An 18,033-nucleotide genomic window follows, 5' to 3' on the forward strand; every position below is an offset into this window, starting at 1 on the left:
CCCGCCTCGGCTGGGGGGTTGCACTAGATGTGACCTCGGGAGCTCCCTTCCAGCCCCGCGGCTCTAGGATTTCGATGGCCTGGTCGGCAGGGCTGGCCCCTGGACGGCTCGTGCTGCCCGCAGGCCCAGGCGGGGTTCACACTCAATAAGCAACGCGGAGCCAGGGCAGTGATGGCTGCGATGCCGCGGGGTGACGCTCCGATACGGCTCTCGAATGTGCACTGGCAGAACCTGGCACCACGAGCTGGCCACGGGCATCGCAGGGCTGGCCCGTGACTGCGCGAGGGGCTGAGGCGGCACCGCGGGCACCCCCAGTCCTGCCGGCGGGGTGGGCAGCCAGACGCATCCCCAGTTCCCTTGGGTGCCCAGCAGAAGGGGCAGGCGGGTACCTCCAAGGGCTTCTGGAAGCAGCCCTAGCCCACGCACAGGGATTCCTGGCCCCTGGAATGCCCTTGGGGCCACCGTGCCTCAGTCTTCCCTTCTGTGAAATGGGTGCAACGCAAACGGCCCCCGGCGCCTTGCCAGCTACAGACAGCAACATGCTCCCCACCCCGCCTTCCCCGTGACGTGCGGTTTATTTCCCTTTGCAACGCCGCTGCACTGCAACCTGACTAGGCCCTTCCTGATCAGGCAGCGCGATAGCCACCCTCCCAGGCCCACCGGCGTCTATGGGTGCACGGGTCCTTCGCCCCCCCCCAGTACCCTCCCCCGTCCTCCCGGGTGAAAGGGGCGGGCGCTCGGGGCGGGCGCATGCGCATAGGCGGCTCCGGACTCCGAGGCGGTGGGGGAAGCCTCGCCCCCGCCCCCGCGCGCTCGAAGGACCCTCAGGCGGCGCGCGGCCACCCCGGGCCTGCGGGACCCAGCGCGGCGGCGGGGCGTGCAGGTGTGCGTGCGCGTGCGGTGGGGGTGCGTGCGTGTGTGGTGGGGTGCAAGGGTGCGTGTGTGATTTGTGTGTGGGGTGTGTCAGGGTGCGGTGTGCGCTGTGCGTGTGTTGGGGGGCACGGGCGTGTGTGAGCTTGTGGCGTTAGGCAAAGTGCGTGTGCGCCAGTGGACGCGGGGGGAGGTGCGCACATAGGTGTGCGGGGGGGCCATGTACGTGAGTGTGAGGGGATGTAAGAGATGTGTGTGCCCACGTGGGTGTTGTGGGTGTGAGGGGAGGTGCATTTGTGTTTTGTGGGGGAGCGTGTGTGCGTGCACCTGTGGGGGATGGGGTTGTAAGGGTGTGTGCACACCTGTGGGTGTTGGGGGGGGGGGTGTGTGGTGTATGTGGGGGGATGCATGCAGGCGCATGTGTGCAAGTGTGGGAACCTGCCTGTTGCGATGAGAGAGTAGGGTGTGTGTGTGTGTGTGTGTACGGGGTTCTGGGGGGTGTGCGCATGTGGGGGGAGCGCGTCCACCAGGCGGGCTGGGGGGTCTCTTGGTGCCAGCGGACCCTCATGGCCCTTCGCTGCCTTCTCTCCGCTAGCCTGTGGGGACCGTCTCTGACGCGGTGCGAAGATGAGCGGCTCGTCCGGCCTCGCGGGGCAGCACACGTGGAGGCAGCAGCGGCCCTGTCGGGGGAGAGCGCCTCAGGTAATGCCCCAGCGCACAGCCCTGTCCTGTCCGTGCCTCCAGCTTTGTCCAAGCAGCTTTGGGGTGGGTTTGGACCACGCTATAAGGAGCTGCGGGAGGTCCATAGGTGGGGCCGGGATCTGGAGCCATCCTGGCCCAGGACCCCTCTCGCTGTGTAGTCAGTGGTGTATCTGCTGCAGGTCGCTGGGTGCGGGGGGCTCTGGTGCAGAGCAGCTTCTTGGGAACAGGATGCAGCCCCCCATCATCTTCTTTCTATTGCACTTGGCTAGGGCTCAAGGCAAACTAGGGGCCCACCCCAACACCCTCCCCTGGGCCGGCTTGTCCCTCCTGCATTTTGCTGTTACCTGAAAGAGACGCCCAAGGATTTAAGAGCAATGCTGCGCTTGATGTGTGAGGCCAGCGGTCAGTGCTGCACAGAGTTGCCTGGGGGACAGTAAGTGCTCAGCAGAGTTGGGGTTCAAGTCTGCACCCTCCTCTGGGTGGTGGTAGCTGCAGCAGTCTGAACGGCACCCCTTGTGTCCCAGCTGAGTTTGGATCTCTGTGTAGCCGAGGGTCAGCTGCACCTGACCTCTTGGTTTAGATGCTTCTACCAGCCAGAGGCACAGTCTGATCTCAAAATGCCAGTGTTGGACTGATGTAGCTGTGATGATCCAGGAAATGTATGAGGGGCAGGGGTTTTTGTGGGTGCTGTCTTTTACTGCACCGGCTGCATGGTAGGGGTGGACTTAGACAAGCTTTGAAATGCAGTTTTGGTATTAAATTGTGTATTTAGAAATGTGAGCTTCCGGGGACCTTGGGTAAAAAAGTATCTTCTGACTTGTGGAAGCCAAGAAACTCCCTGGGGACCAGCTGTCCCCTGTCTGCTCACTTCAAGGTCTCATCTTGCGAAGCATTTGGACCTAATGATTGGGGTTACTGGATTAGAGCGTGCAAAACCGGATTATGCCGTTCACCTGTTTGTCGTGGGACCTTCCTTTATCCCTAATAAAGGAGGCTAGTAATGACTTGGTTAGAAAGGGCTTGGAGATGAGAGGTGTGGAGAAGGGCCGGTTGTTCTGAAGCATTGCTGCCAGTACCAGGTTGCCCGAGTTGCTGCTGCAGTCGAGCTGAAGAAGCGTGTGCTGTGTCTTCTGAGACTGCCTCCAGACTTGGTCTGACTTGTTTCCAAATGCTGCGTAGTCTGGACTGTGAAGGCCTCCTTCCTGAATGCCTCAAGCTCCTGTTGGTCAGTGAGAGCTGGGACAGCTTTGTGCTTCCAGAGACTGGGCCTCAAGCCTTTTAGTGCTGGAAAAGTAAATCAGCAGCTTGTTTTGAAAAACACATGATTTTTTTTTTTTTCCAGTCCTGTCTTACGCTTTTTGGAGAGGGGAAGAGTGGGGACAGTGAGGCAGCTAGGGGTTCCTGCTGCTGTTTGTGTGATCTGGCCAGTTGTGCTCTGCGCCTCAGTTTCCTCTTCATTGTGCGACTGGAAGGCTAAATGCCTTGGTCTCTGGAAGGTGCAAAGTATTAATGCAGAGACTGAATGCAGAGTCCTTTGCGTGAGAACCTTGCTGCTCCTCTCCTCTGTGCCCTATCGCGCTTACAGAGCGAGGTTGTTGAAATCAGTTTTATAATGGCTGGCTTCTGGCTTCTCCTGCCTTGTTGTTTGTGCCTTCTTCCCAATCTAGGGCTGCCCCCTTGTCCTGATGGCACAAAGGTCTGACTTGTTACTAGTTAAATAGCAGAGAGAGAGCTAAATTGACCCCCATCTGAAATGGAGCCTTGAGAAACCATGAAGGGATGTCAAATGTTTGGCATTCATACGTTTTTCTGAGGCCGAATGGTAGCAGGAACTTCAGCCCGTGTGCCCAGATATTTGAAGTCCAGGCCTGCCCTGGAAGCTGCATGTTGCGTTATAACCACACTGCTCATGTGGCCGGGCACTGGGCTGGGGCTGAAAGGGATTGTGTAAGCTTGGGGCCAAGTCTGAGTGAGATGGAGCCACCTGTACCCGGTTCCTCTAGCTGCTGCTCTGACTCTCACGCAAGAGCATCATGTGAAATCCCTGTGTGCCTGCTGCCTCGGGAATGCTGTGCCTGGCCCAGCATGGCCAAGGCTAAGCATACGGATTTAGAGGTGGTGAAGATCTGGATTAGTGTTACGGGGGGAGGGAGCATCTGTACATCGGTTGGCCCAAACGCTGCTAGCGACCTTGACGTGTCTGGAGTCTCCAAAGGGTGATTATCCATAGCTTAAGGAGTCCTAAGTACTCTCGTGCTTAGAGCAGGACTCCTGGGTTCTGTTGCTGGATGTGCCACTTGGCTGAGCCCACGGTTGCCTCTCCTGCTGACTGCCACTCTTTACCAGATGGAAGAGCTGGAGAGTGTAAATAAAGAGGTTTAACAGTCTAGCTGGCTCTGGGTTCTGGGGCCCCTTCTCTCATTTTGCCCCCTGGCATTGTAGCATGAAGACCCTGGTTTTGGCCAGACATCGAAGTGAGTGCAAGGACTTGGGGGCCACCATCAGAGAATTGAGCAAGTTGAGCATGCACTAGGGACCTTTCTGGCTGTGGGTCTGAAGCAGGGTTGAGGCTGTAGTACCAGTCCCCCTGCCCATTCACACTGCCAGGCCTAGTACTACCCTCTGTGTCTCCCGCTGTGCAAACCAGTCCCTCTCAGCTCTCCCACTCTGCGTCAAATAGCTGCTGCTCTCTGTGCCTTTTTCATTATCCTCTCCCTCTGCTAAGTATGGGGGTGGGTGTTCCAGTTTGTGTGAAAAAGCAGTTCAAGAAAGGTCTCATTGCAGAGCAGGGGCAACCTGCCGGGCTGGCCCATCCCCAGGGTGTGTCTGGAGTGTGTGCTTAAATGCAGTAAGCTGTCCTGAGCGTGTTCAGCCTTCATCTAGTGCAGCCAGGTGTGAAAATGGCTGGTAATCTATCTGCCTTGACGCCAAGAGGAGAATCTCTTGTTAAAGGGATTTCATACTGGAATTGTTTTCCTTTCCCCTGCTTGAGGGGGTGGTCTCTCTCCTGATAATTGTTTTAAATGTGGCCTGCATGTGCACTGTGGCAGAACACTGTGTGATTGCCAGCAGGCTGCTGCCCCTTCTCCATGCCTCAGTTTACCAGTCTTTATTTTAAAAAAGGACTACATTTCCCAGTACATAATGTGTTTCTTCTTCCCTGAAAGGGGAAACCAAGAATGAAAGTGTATCTTATACATCAAAGCTACATAACAAAGAGTAATTGAATTGTGGTCAACTTCTGTTAATTTTCCACCCCCCCCCCATGCTTTTTCCTATTTTGGGGTGGTGTGTTTTAGACACAGATGCATCTTGTATGCTGTGAAATACAGTAAGAGTGATATGTCTCGGGATGACAAGCTGTCATGTTCGCAAAGCATTACAGAGCACCCTGAGAAGTGAGGTGCCAGTTCAGGGTTGATGTAGCAAGGGCAGAGCTGCCGAGGAAGCATTCTGCCACCCGGCTTGAAATCACTTTGATAGATTTCCCCCGCCATCCAGTCTTGATCAGTGTGGTCTTTCTCTAGCTGGAGTGAGATGTAGTGAACCATAAATGCTGAGCAAAACAAGAAGTAATGCAGTGTAATGGAGACCAGATGTCTCGGGGACTCTCCCTCCTGGGCTCCTGCTGGCTCGCCTGTCTTGCTGCTTCAGGGCTCTCGTTCTTTATTCTAGGCAGGCGGGAGCAGGCCACTCTTTTAAATGCCACAGTCTTCAACCAGTGCACCTTCCTCTGCTGTTGTCACCTCTGGAGAGAGCCCTGAACACTTTAATTGAGTCAGTAACTTGGCCGTCGCACGCTTGGGAGCTGGACTTTCCTTTTATGTTGCATTTGGCTGCTGACTTCAAGCGAAGCTTCACCAGGGAGAAACTTGGCCCTGTCATCACCATGGGTGGAGGAGTTGCATGAATTCAGCCCAGCCTGTTTTCCAGACGCTATTGCTTCATTGTGTTGAGCTGATGAGTTTTTTTTATCTTATTGAGCACAGTGATTTAGAAAGTGGGGAGATGTGCTGAGATCTCAGCTGCAAACAGAGGTAAATAGTGCATCGTAATGTGCTTAACAAATGATGATGTGAACCACAGAAAAATGCAGAGAGGAGGCAGCAGCAGGGAATGGATTCCCTAGCTGGAACCTTGTGGAGCATTGATGGAAGGAGACAGGACAGCTTCTTGGCTGCCCTGCTGCAGATAAATCTGTGATCAGACCAGGTGTAAGTAGGGGCTTTAGGGGCTGGCAGGGTGATTCAAGCAGCGGCTGGAAGCCAGAACTGTGGAAAAGCAAAAGAAGATGAAGGGCCTGGGATGCAAACTACAGCGCCCAAGGGTTGGTCTGCAGGGTGGAGCTGGCTTGTTGTGGTCTGGTGTCCCCTGAGCAGTTGTGGGTCTTGTCTGTCTCTTGCCATATTATTCCTAAACAGGCATTGCTTCCCCAAAGGCGGGGGTCTGGTGGTGGGCCAGGAATCTGGGGAGGTCTCCCAGCCCTTGGGAAATCTCTAGGTTTCAGGGGCTGAGATGACTAGTGCTGGAAGCCCTGTTTGCCCTGATGGGGTCTGGGTGATGCATCCAGTAAGCCTTGGGTGCTACATCCTAAGTCACAGAATATGTGAAGGGTTTAAGAGGGCAGTATTTCACCCATGATCTTCCTGAGCAGACTCAAGAGAGTTGCAATACAACCCTATCATATTTATTCCCTTTCCAGCCTCACTTGTGGCTCACGTGATGCAAAGCCAGCGTGGAAGAGCACCTTAGCTGTACTCGGTATCAGTCCTTTTTTTGTATGACAGTACCCAAGTTGGATAGAGGCTTGTTCCCAGGCACCAAATTTCCTTGCTGTAAGAGAGGAAGATAAAGGGGGCAGACACTGGATGTATTATCCCCATCTTATGTTGGGAAACTGAAGCATGGAGGGGTGAAGTGATCAGTCCAGGGTCACTCTGAAAACCTGTGGCAGAGCGGAGCAGGGAATGTTTGGGGGCGCTGAGTTCAAGTCTGGCAACTTAACCTCAGGGGTGTGTTTCCTTCCTTGCTATCATGTATTTAAGTTCCAAATAAGTGTGTGGGGGGGGGAGGCAGTTGGATCAAACCCCTCCAGGATTTTTTTTTCCTTATACAGCTGTGAAAAGCATTTCCGAGTCTAATGGAACAGCCAGCCTGGGCCTGTGAGAGCCTCTGCAGCTGAACCGTGAGATTGTTGCACTGGTGAGGGGTGACAGGGTCACTTGGGCCAAAAGGTGCTTTTACACCCAGCATGTAGCTACTGATCTGGGGCTGGATGCTTTAAAAAAACAAAAAAAAGAAAGTGCCACAGCTGATTCTTATTAGCCTGTGCTTGTCCTTGCAGTTGTCTTCAGTTCAGCATTCTGGGGATTCCAGGCTTGTTTTTTCCAAGCTGAAATCCCTTGCAGTTGCTCTCTGAAGTTACAAATGCCTGCTTTTTGCCCCCATTCCCCCTCAAATAGCAGCATGCTTGGGATCTGTTTTGCAGGCAGAGCTCTTGTCAGCATCCTGGAGGTGGCGTAGTATGGGGCAGGGCTTGCTAAGAAGGGGGAAAAATGACTTCCTTGCATTTTCAGGGTCTTTAGAATCTAATTACCACAAGTATTCAAAGCATGTGGGATACAGCCCAAAGGAAATGGCATGCACAAAGGGAACTGCTGTATAGTATTGCTGTCCAGAAGAGAGGAAAGATGTAGTTTACAGAGCTTCACATGGCAAAGGGGTTTGAGAGAACCTTGCTGAATTCGGTCAGGCCTTTTTATCCAGAGGCTATAATGAAAGATGTTTTAAATCTTCCCTTTTTAAACAGAAGTGCAAGCCTTCAGTTTATAAAAACACCATGGTGGAGATGCTTCAGACATCACCATTTTTATTTGGTTTTGGCACCGGTTTCTCCACCAGATAAATTTGTTCCTTTTCAATTGTTCTGTTGGCTGAAGATGGCGAGGTGTGAATTGTAATGGCTCTTGCCTCCCAAAAGGGAGGTGGGGTGACTCGGTGTCAAAACACTGGCTTAGGACTTGGAAAACAGTCCCTGTGACTGTGGGTCCATCTCTGTAGCAGTGAAAAGCAGATTATTTTAGCCTGTGGAGGGGTACTGCTTCCATGGCCACACAGAGTTGTTTTGGGCAGTGTAGATTTGCACGGAGTCTTTGTGCCTCTGTTCTGTAAAATCGGAGTACAAGTCCTCTTTTCCCTGGCAGGGGTTTTGTGAGGGGAACTGTCTAAAGATGGTAAAGCCCCAAGTACTCTGGCAATGGAGACGATATTCATAATGGAAGATCATCCTGATTTCCCTTGGAATGTGGGGAAATACCCCATTTTAGAGATGAGGTGCATATAGTTGGGGCTCCCTTCCAGCACCAGTGGCTCTGTCATGGACTGGGAAGCAGAGCTGCACCTAGGCTGCTGAACCAGTCCTTTAGTCCCTAGTTGTTTGGCTTTGGTTGAGCAGTTGTAATACTTCTGAAAGGTCCCCCGGGGTCTTTGTTTCTGGATTCTCTTCTGAATTGACAGGCAGCATTGGCGTGTTTCTGGAAGGGTGTGGAAATAACCATGTGGCTGCTTCTCCTTGAGTGGTTCATGGCATGGGTCACTTAGTATTTGCTCTTAAAAATAGATAGGAAGCAAATCATTAAATTAGCAGGGAAGCATCTTCTTCCAGGACCTGTGACCTGCCAGCATGGAGTTTGCCAGCTGTAAATACAGATTTGGGGTCAAACTGGGAACAGGCGGGCAGAGAAAATTGCTCAGTGAACTTTTTTCAAAGAAAGTCATTTTTTCCGCTACACTGGGCTTGAAAGTGGGGAGAACAGCAGGCCTGATGAAACATGCAGGCATTTCAGAGAAGGGTGGCACAGCCTTCCAGCTATTGTGAGTTCGCTTGTTGCATAGTGCATGCAGCAAAGGAGAGTGGTCAGAACCCATAACAGCAACATGCTGGAGAGATTGTGTCCCTCTTGGAAAAGGACAATTCCACTTGGCATCGGGCTCCTTTCTTATTATTTTTGGCTGGCTGTGATGAGAAGTTTGTAAAACCAAGGCGACAAAACCAGGAAGCTTTTGCAACTCTGGAGCTATTTTCAATTTGAAAAAGCAGCACTAAATGCAAATATCTGAACTGCTGCTTAATCTGAGCAACTTGGTTTTAATATCTCTGCTAGCTAGAGCACGGGGTGGAGGAGGAGGAGCTTGGCCTGGGGTTAGACTCGGGGCTTAGGAGCAAGAATCCTTGTCCCTGCTCTGTATGAGTGTCACGCTTTGCCCTTGAGTGACTCATCCGGCCTCTCCCTGCCTTGATTTCCCAATCTAGAACAAGGGCTAATGCTTTCCCATTGGTGTTGGAAGATTTGGAGCTGAAAGCACTAGGTATTTTTCATGAGTGCCGGTCAGAAAGGGAAGTTTAAATGATAAATCCCACCTTGCCCATCTTCTATTCTGTGCTAGCCCTGAACAAAGCATTCTGGATACACCCACCTGGGCCTTGAAGGCTCTAATCCCATTAATGGCTATATAATCTTGCAAAATGCCTGTAGCAGGAGGCTGAGTAAAGCAGCCTGGTTATTTCTCTTTTGTTTGCTCAATTTTTTTTATTGTCATGGTAACAGTGGGCGAGTGGAATCTGGGTGTTGGGGTTGGTAAATGTTTACGACTCACGTTCAAGGGTGGGTGGAAGGACACGAAGAAACAGTTAAAAATCCAAGCGTGCCTTCCCCTGGGATAACCTACAGGAGTGCAAGCTTCATATATAGTAGGGATCATCTGTACGAGTTGAGGTGTGCTGCTATGGGGGTTGGACCAATGACCTCTGGAGGTCCCTTCCAGCCCTGCTTCTCTGGTATGGGGGCTCTCTGTAGAGTTGAGATGCTGCTCGTGTTCACATCAAATAGCGTCGCCTCTAAATTCTTCCCAGTCCCCTTCAAATCCTGTCAACCTCCTGCAGGCTGCTCAGAGTAGGTAGCCAGGGGCTCTCCCCTTCCCAGAACTATCACTGCTGACCTTTCTCATTGCTCTCATTTCAGCTTTGAAGTGTGCAGACCTGCCACTGCTATGGGTGACGCGATCCTAGACCCAGCCCCTGGGAGACCCTTGGACAAGTCATCCAGCCCAGCTTCCCAGGGGAATGGCGGGACCTCTCTCAGTGTCATCACGGAAGGCGTGGGGGAGCTGGCTGTCATCGACCCCGAGGTGGCGAAGAAAGCCTGTGAGGAAGTCCTAGAGAAGGTCAAGCTGATGCATGGCATCTCTCCGGACTGCTTGGCAAAACAAAGCAGGGGCAGTGAAGCAGAGGCTGCTCTGCGGAGCCGTGTGGAGCTGCCTAATGGAGACTTGGGACAGGGCTGTGAAATCAAGTGCTTGGATGACCCCCCAGGTACACCCTCCAAGATCCAGGAGGAGGATGAGACTGTGGCCAACACGGTGAAGAGCGCCCGGAGGCGGCAGAAGAACAACTCTGCTAAGCAGTCTTGGCTGCTCCGGCTCTTTGAGTCCAAACTCTTTGATATCTCCATGGCCATCTCATACTTGTACAACTCAAAGGAGCCCGGGGTACAAGCATACATTGGGAACAGGTTGTTCTGCTTCAGGAACGAGGACGTGGACTTCTACCTGCCCCAGCTGCTCAATATGTACATCCACATGGATGAGGACGTTGGGGATGCCATCAAGCCCTACATCGTGCACCGCTGCCGGCAAAGCATCAACTTCTCCTTGCAGTGCGCCCTGCTGCTGGGCGCCTACTCCTCAGACATGCACATCTCCACTCAGCGACACTCCCGTGGGTCCAAGCTGCGTAAGCTCATCCTCTCCGATGAGCTGAAGCCAGCTCACAAGAAAAGGGAGCTACCGTCGCTGAGCCCAGCTCCTGACACGGGGCTCTCGCCTTCCAAAAGGACTCACCAGCGCTCCAAGTCAGATGCTACGGTTAGCGTCAGCCTGAGCAGCAACTTGAAACGGACCGCCAGCAATCCCAAGGTGGAGAGTGAGGATGAGGTAACGTTGACATCTTTTTAAAGTGCTCTGGTCTAAAGGAGTGTTTGCAACACCACACGTGTGTTTGGTTCTCAGCTTATCCTTTGCTAGAGGTGTTTCTTTTAGCTGGCACAGTGTAAGTTGCCTTTCCTTTCTCAAGCAAACTGGCATTGTGTTACAGTAGGACTGGCTGGGAAATATGCTACCCATCCTTCCAGGGGTACAGACATTACCCTTCTCTGCAACTTTTGGTTTCAGAGGGCTACAGGTGCTTTGCAGTGGTGGGTGAAGCTCATTACCCATCTTTAATGGACGAGCAGAGGCAACAGGGTGGGGACTTTGGCGCCTGGGCCTAGATCTCCAAGCCGTCCACTTCCTGAATGACTGTGGACAAGTGTTTAATTTCTCAGTGTTGTTTTGTCTCTGCAAAAATGGCTCCCCTCCTCCCATCTCAAAAGCCCTTAGAAAGGCAAGCTGGGCCTTTGTGAGGGGCGATGTGTTGGTGATCCAGTGGTAGTCTCAAAGTAAAGCCAGTCTCCTGCTCCCTAGCTCTGAGTTTGGCTCCTGTAGGAGGATGAGCTGTTGTAGAAGTCTGGGGGTGCTGTGTATGGATTGGTCCTTGCTGGTACATGGCATTGCCCCCAACCCCTTCTGGCTGTGTGAGTGTTATTCTTCCTCTGATAAACTGATTACATACATGTCAGCAAAACACAGGCTAGCTCCTTTCTCCAGGCTGGTCCTTCTGTTCACTGATGTGGGAGCTCATCAGAGGAGCAGCGTGAAACTGCGGCCGTGATGCAAACAGAGCAAGTGTTTCAAGCATCTGCAGAATTTATTTCTGCCCCCGACCCCTGCCTTATATTGACTGAGGAAAGGGCTGCAGAGAGGGTGGTTACTAGTTGGTGTGACTGGGGTGATAGATGCAGGGGAAGAGGAGGTGCTATGGCTGCCCTTCCTAGGTCCCACAAAGGAGGAATCAGTGCTATTTAAAGAGGAGGTAACCTTAAGCGAAGGCACCTGGTATTGTGCAGAGACTCCTGGATGGCTCTGTCCATTTGGTTCCCCCTCACTGTCTGCAAGGAGCATTGTCCCTGCTTGTAAGAACAGCAGTCCTGGCCTGTCCATGGCGACTGCTGTTCTTGTTGCAGGAACCTGGTATTGTGACAAGTCCTCCTTTCTCCTGGCCCTAAGATGGGGGAGGTCAGACTCCATTGAGCTAGGCAGGTCACGCTGCATGAGGGAATCATGGAGGAGTTGGACTAGCAGGGCTCTCTGGAAGCCATGTCTAGTCCAGCCCTTTCTCAGGGCAGGCTCAGCCCTGGCTAAACCATCCGCAGCAATTGTCCTTGGAGTCTGGTGTCATTGTCTTCGCTTCTCCACCTTGGTGTTGTCCATCTCCCAAGCCTCATGACCAGAGCTGGGTTAGCTGACTCCTTTTAAACATGGAGAAGTCATGTAGGCAGACGTGGGCTTGGTGCAGCCCTCCTCCATGTGCTGCCCTTTGTGCCCTAGGAGCGAGCTCGGTGCTGCTTGTATTCCTCGTGTTTCCCCTTCAGCCATGTTTCTTACAGTATTCATCTGGAGGCATCTGCTTCTCAGCTGGCAAGTTTGATGCTGCCCAGAGCTCCGGGGCTGAGGGTGGCAGGGGGGGAATCAGAGTTTCATTGTCCTGCTCTCAGCTGACCTTGCTGTCCCCACCCTGTGGGGTCTTTGGGTTAGTGATGTAATGAGAGGCATGGGGTATATTTTCAGTGGCATGTGTCTGATAGTGGGAGCAAAGGGGCTGGGGAGGTGAAGAGATGTCGAGGGCACCGAAAGTGAGCTATGCTCACAGATCAGAGAGCCTTCAGTAATATTTGCTCCAAAAGCTGAAATGCTCTTGAGCTGGTGAGTCACATTGCAGCCGGCTGGGAGCCATGCTTGTTGTGGCCGAGTTTAAATCCAGATGGGGTTGACTCAGCACCTCCTTCCTTCCCAGGTAGAGGAGCTGCATTCCCAGCTGCTTACTCTGGCAGGAGGCTAGTTGTCTCTTCAGAGGAGATGTGGGTTTTCCTCCCTCTCTCCTCTGTCTAGGCCAGTGGTTCCACAACCTTTCTAGACTTGAGACCCCTCTCGGAAAATGTCAGCTCTTGGTTTTCTCTCACTTTTCAACTCTGGAAAAATAATAAAGCAGTTCTTCTGGTGCTAAGAACGTGGAAAGATCCCAGCAGGGCAGAGTGGTTTTAATAGTGTGGATTCCTATTTGAAATCACTTGTGAATCATGTTTGCACATCTAACCGTGCTAATGTTGTGTGGCTTCCTGCAGCACTGGCAAGGGTCTTGAGGTGACCCAGGGTGTTGCATCACTTGGTTGAGAATCACTTGCCTAGACATTAAAGGTCTTGTGAGTCATGGTGCAACAGCAAAGCATGTATGCTGGCACTCTTGGCAGGACACCCTTCCGCTGTCTTGCCTCTGCAGGGGATTACTCAAGTAGTTTATGAGGGCTGTGCATTCCCTGTGTGCATTGCACCTGTGACAGCCATCCTGCATCTGCTCTATGATTAGGGAGTCTAGCAACACACATTTTTTTGTTGTGTTAGCTGACTGCAGCTCATCCCATAAACTATTTAAACCTATCTTCTACCACTCCCCAGATGTTCATGCTAAATTCCACCTTTGGAGCACGAGCCAGGGGAAACGTACCATTTGCAAAGGAGTCTTTCGTATCCCTGCCAGCTGACAGCTTGGTCGAAAACCACTGGCTGCTGCGAAGCAGGATGCTGGGAGGTTTCCTCTACTTGGGTTGGCTGCGGCTGCTTGCGTCGGGGAAACCAAAGCCTTCCATAAATTATAGACGAGTTTCTCTTGGCAGCGTTCAGAACCTATTTCAGTCCGGAACTGCATAAGCCAGGTTAGTGCAACACAGGCCCCGTTGGCGCCTGAATGGCTTAAGAGCCCTGGGATGGCCTGTTCAGGTCCACCATCTGACACTTCAGATTCCTGAACGCTATTGTTTCATATAGCTAAGCTGCTCCAATTTCCCCCCCCTTGCAGATGGGTTCAGGAGGCATCTCTTGAAGGGAGAAGAAACAGGTCTGACTAGCAGTTGCTCCATCCATGTGCTTAGGGCAGTGTTGAGGTGGTGGGAAGCATTCTCCGTGCAGATTTTTACCCAGCCCTGGCTGCAAGTTGCAACAAGCTCAGGGCTCTTCTCAGCTGCGTTTGTGCCCTGATGGGCTCCAACCAGGTCCCCAGCCCACCCTCTACCCTAGAAGCTGGCTGCATGGTCAGTCGAAAGCCCTTGCATTGGCTGGATCATCCTCATCATCAGGGGGTTATATCTACCTCTTTGCAATGTTGTCCTGTCCACAAACCCAGTGTTTCAGGGGCTGTATCAACACAGAAAAAAGAGCTGGTCTTTATACCCCAGAGTACAAGACAAGAGCCCAGGGGTGGGGATGGACAAGGTAGAAGACTTGGGGGGGGGGGGGGGGGGGTGCAAGGAGAGGTAGTGAAATGGGCATGTTGGCAGCCTACCAGTTGCTGAGTGTTTTGCATAGACATACAAGGAATAGTCTCCGGAGGGGTGTGTGGAGGGTTAGGAGAATGGGGTTAAGCCCTCAAGGGCCATGAAGCAGTGCGTCATGGAAGGGGACAGGGCCCAGGCTCCATTGTTGCCTACATGAGCTGCCACCTCCTCCCAAACCTGCAAAACCCCAGGTAAGACCACAACTGAGCCGTGACAGTGAGCTTTCATCAGCCAGCCTGAATGTTACTGTAGTGCTGGAATTTCCTGCTTCATGGACCGTCTGTCGGGACGCACCTGGAGGAAGAAGAATGGGAGATGAACGCGGGAGGCAGTAAGTGGGGGGGTAGCACTGGGGTTTTTTGCTGTCACGGTGGCTCTGACTTTTTTGTCCTGAATATTTCCAACCAAAGATGAAAGGAAGTGACTAGATGCAGCCTCATCAACAGTCTGAAAGAAGAATTCATTAGCCCAGACTGAAATGCTGGGCTAACAATCCCTGTGTGGAGGGATGAATTATAGAAGGACCTTGGGTCCTTAAATGTAGAGACTAGAGAGACACTTGTTACTGAGCCTGTCTTGCCCAAAGAGGTTTCTGATGCCTTTGGTGCCTGGATTAAGTAAGTCCTAATGCAGCTAATGCTATAAAATAATACTATAAAAATGCATTGGATATTGGTCCCATCTGATCAGCTGCCATGCAGTATGGTGCTTGAATGCTTCCCAGAGCTTGCTAGTATGTGTGGAGTGAGCAACCAGGTATAGACGGCGCTTGGGAAGCTGGATCTTTGGTGTTGCCACCCAGTTTGTAAGCAAGCACATCTACCTTCAACATGGCCGTACAGAGAGCAAGGCTACTTTTGAATTCATAGGGCAACAGCTCCTTGCCTGTACCTCGCTGTCGTAGATTCCCACTTCTCTCTGTCGTGAGGTCTCAAACTGTCTCCTGTAGCGTAAAAGTCGCTGCCGATAAGGATTCTTGCGCCTCGCACATCTTCTGGACCATCACCTCCACAGGAACCTCTGGGGAGAAGTGGACACGCTGGAGGGCAGGGAACAGCTGCAGGCAGACCTGGATAGGTTGGACAAGTGGGCAGAAAACAACAGAATGCAGTTCAACAAGGAGAAATGCAAAGTGCTGCACCTAGGGAGGAAAAATGTCCAGCACACCTACAGCCTAGGGAATGACCTGCGGGGTGGCACGGAAGTGGAAAGGGATCTTGGAGTCCTAGTGGACTCCAAGATGAACATGAGTCGGCAGTGTGACGAAGCCATCAGAAAAGCCAATGGCACTTTATCGTGCATCAGCAGATGCATGACGAATAGGTCCAAGGAGGTGATACTTCCCCTCTATCGGGCGCTGGTCAGACCATAGTTGGAGTACTGCGTGCAATTCTGGGCGCCGCACTTCAAGAGGGATGCGGATAACCTGGAGAGGGTCCAGAGAAGGGCCACTCGTATGGTCAAGGGCCTGCAGACCAAGCCCTATGAGGAGAGACTAGAGAAACTGGACCTTTTTAGCCTCCGCAAGAGCAGGTTGAGAGGCGACCTTGTGGCTGCCTATAAGTTCATCACGGGGACACAGAAGGGAATTGGTGAGTATTTATTCACCAAGGCGCCTCTGGGGGTTACAAGAAATAATGGCCACAAGCTAGTAGAGAGCAGATTTAGATTGGACATTAGGAAGAACTTCTTCACAGTTCGAGTGGCCAAGGTGTGGAACGGGCTCCCAAGGGAGGTGGTGCTCTCCCCTACCCTGGGGGTCTTCAAGAGGAGGTTAGATGAGTATCTAGCTGGGGTCATCTAGACCCAGCACTCTTTCCTGCCTATGCAGGGGGTCGGACTCGATGATCTATTGAGGTCCCTTCCGACCCTAACATCTATGAATCTATGAACCAGACGCCCTGTTGCTGACAACCAGGAATTGCACAATCAGGACTTTATTCCTTCTTCCCTGCCTGGTTTCCCATCCACTGGAAAGATTTTAAAAAGACCTCCTTCTCAGAAATATTTGCTTTTAATAAAATATAAAGTTGGCATCAAGCAGTTGTACAACCTGCTCTGCAACTCCTTTCTGCTAGGTTAACCAGTTCGGAGCGTTGCAGCCTCTGCTGCTCTCCACATTGCTGTTCAGCTGGAAGGACTAGGTTTTCGGTGTCCATGTGAACCTTGTTTCCCCAGCAGCGCTTTATTTTGAGGAGACCCTAAGGTTGTTTCGCTGAGACTTTGGGCTCCTTTCTGCTCTCATTATAACCATGTGCTGTTTCCATTGAAGTCCTCGCAGCTTTCCCCAGGGCTGAGTTTGGCCCTTTCTTGCCTGGCTGCCTAGGACTTACAGATCTTTTGGTTAAGGTCTCCTTCATAGTTTCATAGTTGGTAGGGTCGGAAGGGGCCTGAGTAGATCATCAAGTCCGACCCCCTGCCACTGCAGGAAAAAGTACTGGGGTCAAACGACCCCAGCAGGGTGTTTGTCTAACCTCCTCTTAAAGACCCCCAGGGTAGGAGCCAGCACCACTTCACTTGGAAGTTGGTTCCAGATCCTAGCTGCCCTAACAGTGAAGTAGTGCCTCCTGTTGTCTAGTCTGAATCTACCCTCTGCCAGCTTGTGACTGTTATTTCTAGTCGCTCCTGGTAGTGCTCGGGGGAACAGGGACTCCCCCAATGCCTGCTGGTCCCCTCTGACTAGTTTGTAACAGGCCACTAGATCCCCCCTCAGCCTTCTCGTGTGGAGGCTGAACATTCCTTCTTCTAGCTGTCACTTTGTGCAGCATACCCCCCGATCATAATTGCACGCGCTATGCTTTATTTTGCACGTGCCTGCCTGTTTGTTTTTAATCCTTGCTGGGTTATTGCAATTGCAATTTAATTTCATGACAGACGCTCCAATGGTTTCGGATTTATTCTGCATTTGTTTCCCTTCAGCTGGCACGAAAGTGCGTGCACTGAAACATGGTAAGCTTGAAAATGAATAGAGCTGTCATCAGGGATCCTCCTGAGTCAAAGAACAGGCTTTGCGTTCTTTTTTCTGGTTATGCTGTCTTTTTCTGTTCCTGGAATCTTGTCTGTGACTTCGCTATCAAGGTGTTTCTAATGCACTCCCCACCATGAGATGTAGGGTATCTGCTCCCCAGTTCCATTGAGTACTGGGTGCTGCCTGCAGATGACAGAGGTTATGGTTACCGAGCACGCTGAATTTTCCATCCAAAGAACATGAGACCTGGATACGTGATAACTGGCTGCAACCCGACCCTAGAAGCCATGCTCTTGGACAGAAACAGAAGACAATGGCATACTGTCCAGGGCTCCATTCAGAGAGAACGAGCTGAAATGCCATTGCTAAGTTCATGCAGCACGCTAGAGATCTGGAAGCAGCCTGTAATGTGACAGGACTCATGGCCTCTTTGGATCTTGCTGTTCTGTGCGGTTTTTGGACTCTGGACAAGGTGCGTCTGTGGGTGGTGGCTATGTACCAAACCCTGGGCACTCGGTGTTTGATTCCAGAGAGCTGGATTCTCATCTCTGCTTTCACAAGGGAGCTGCTCTTTCCCCCACCATCCCTTTGTCATGGTCACTGCCAGCACCCTGTCCTCAGCTAATGACCACGTTGTCACCTTTGACAAGTTGTTCTCCCCTGGCCAAATCCTGCTGCTACATCCCCTGCATTGGCTTTTGGATTAACCTCTTCTCTTTTGCTGGATTGCAGGTGCCAGGGTGGGGCCAGAGGATGATCAGCTGTTCCTTCCCAGGGTAGCGGGGAATGGTGCTAACCATACTGGCTCTGCCTTGGCACCAGAGCAGAGGAAGCCTGGCTTCTGGACCAGGTATTGAAGTGAGCCTGGGGAGATCCCCACCTCTTGCAGGGGGTGTCCGCATGCCCCATCAGTACAACACAGACTTTTCTCCTGGTCTGTGCTCAGCACTGACCAATCTGGGGGTTTTGTTCTTGGTGTCGGTTGGCAACAAGGGCAAGGTTTTTCCTGCT

The 18,033-nt window shown here is 52.1% G+C and overlaps 1 protein-coding gene across 2 annotated transcripts in view; it reads left to right on the forward strand.

Annotated features, from left to right (window-relative positions):
• The first annotated feature begins 768 nt into the window (after window positions 1-768).
• Window positions 769-18,033, forward strand: part of PI4KB (phosphatidylinositol 4-kinase beta) — a 48,873-nt gene continuing 31,608 nt past the window's right edge. Inside the window, exons 1-3 of one of the 2 annotated variants that reach the window (XM_006275407.4) lie at window positions 769-883; window positions 1,466-1,572; window positions 9,594-10,563. In XM_006275407.4, coding sequence (XP_006275469.1) covers window positions 9,622-10,563 — 942 coding nt within the window. In that variant the 5' untranslated portion in view covers window positions 769-883; window positions 1,466-1,572; window positions 9,594-9,621. The remainder of the gene's footprint in view (window positions 884-1,465; window positions 1,573-9,593; window positions 10,564-18,033) is intronic. The other variant, XM_014597775.3, reaches the window with a different exon arrangement.

The sequence above is a fragment of the Alligator mississippiensis genome, chromosome 15 (genome assembly GCF_030867095.1).
Source record: "Alligator mississippiensis isolate rAllMis1 chromosome 15, rAllMis1, whole genome shotgun sequence".
Classification (NCBI taxonomy): domain Eukaryota; kingdom Metazoa; phylum Chordata; order Crocodylia; family Alligatoridae; genus Alligator; species Alligator mississippiensis.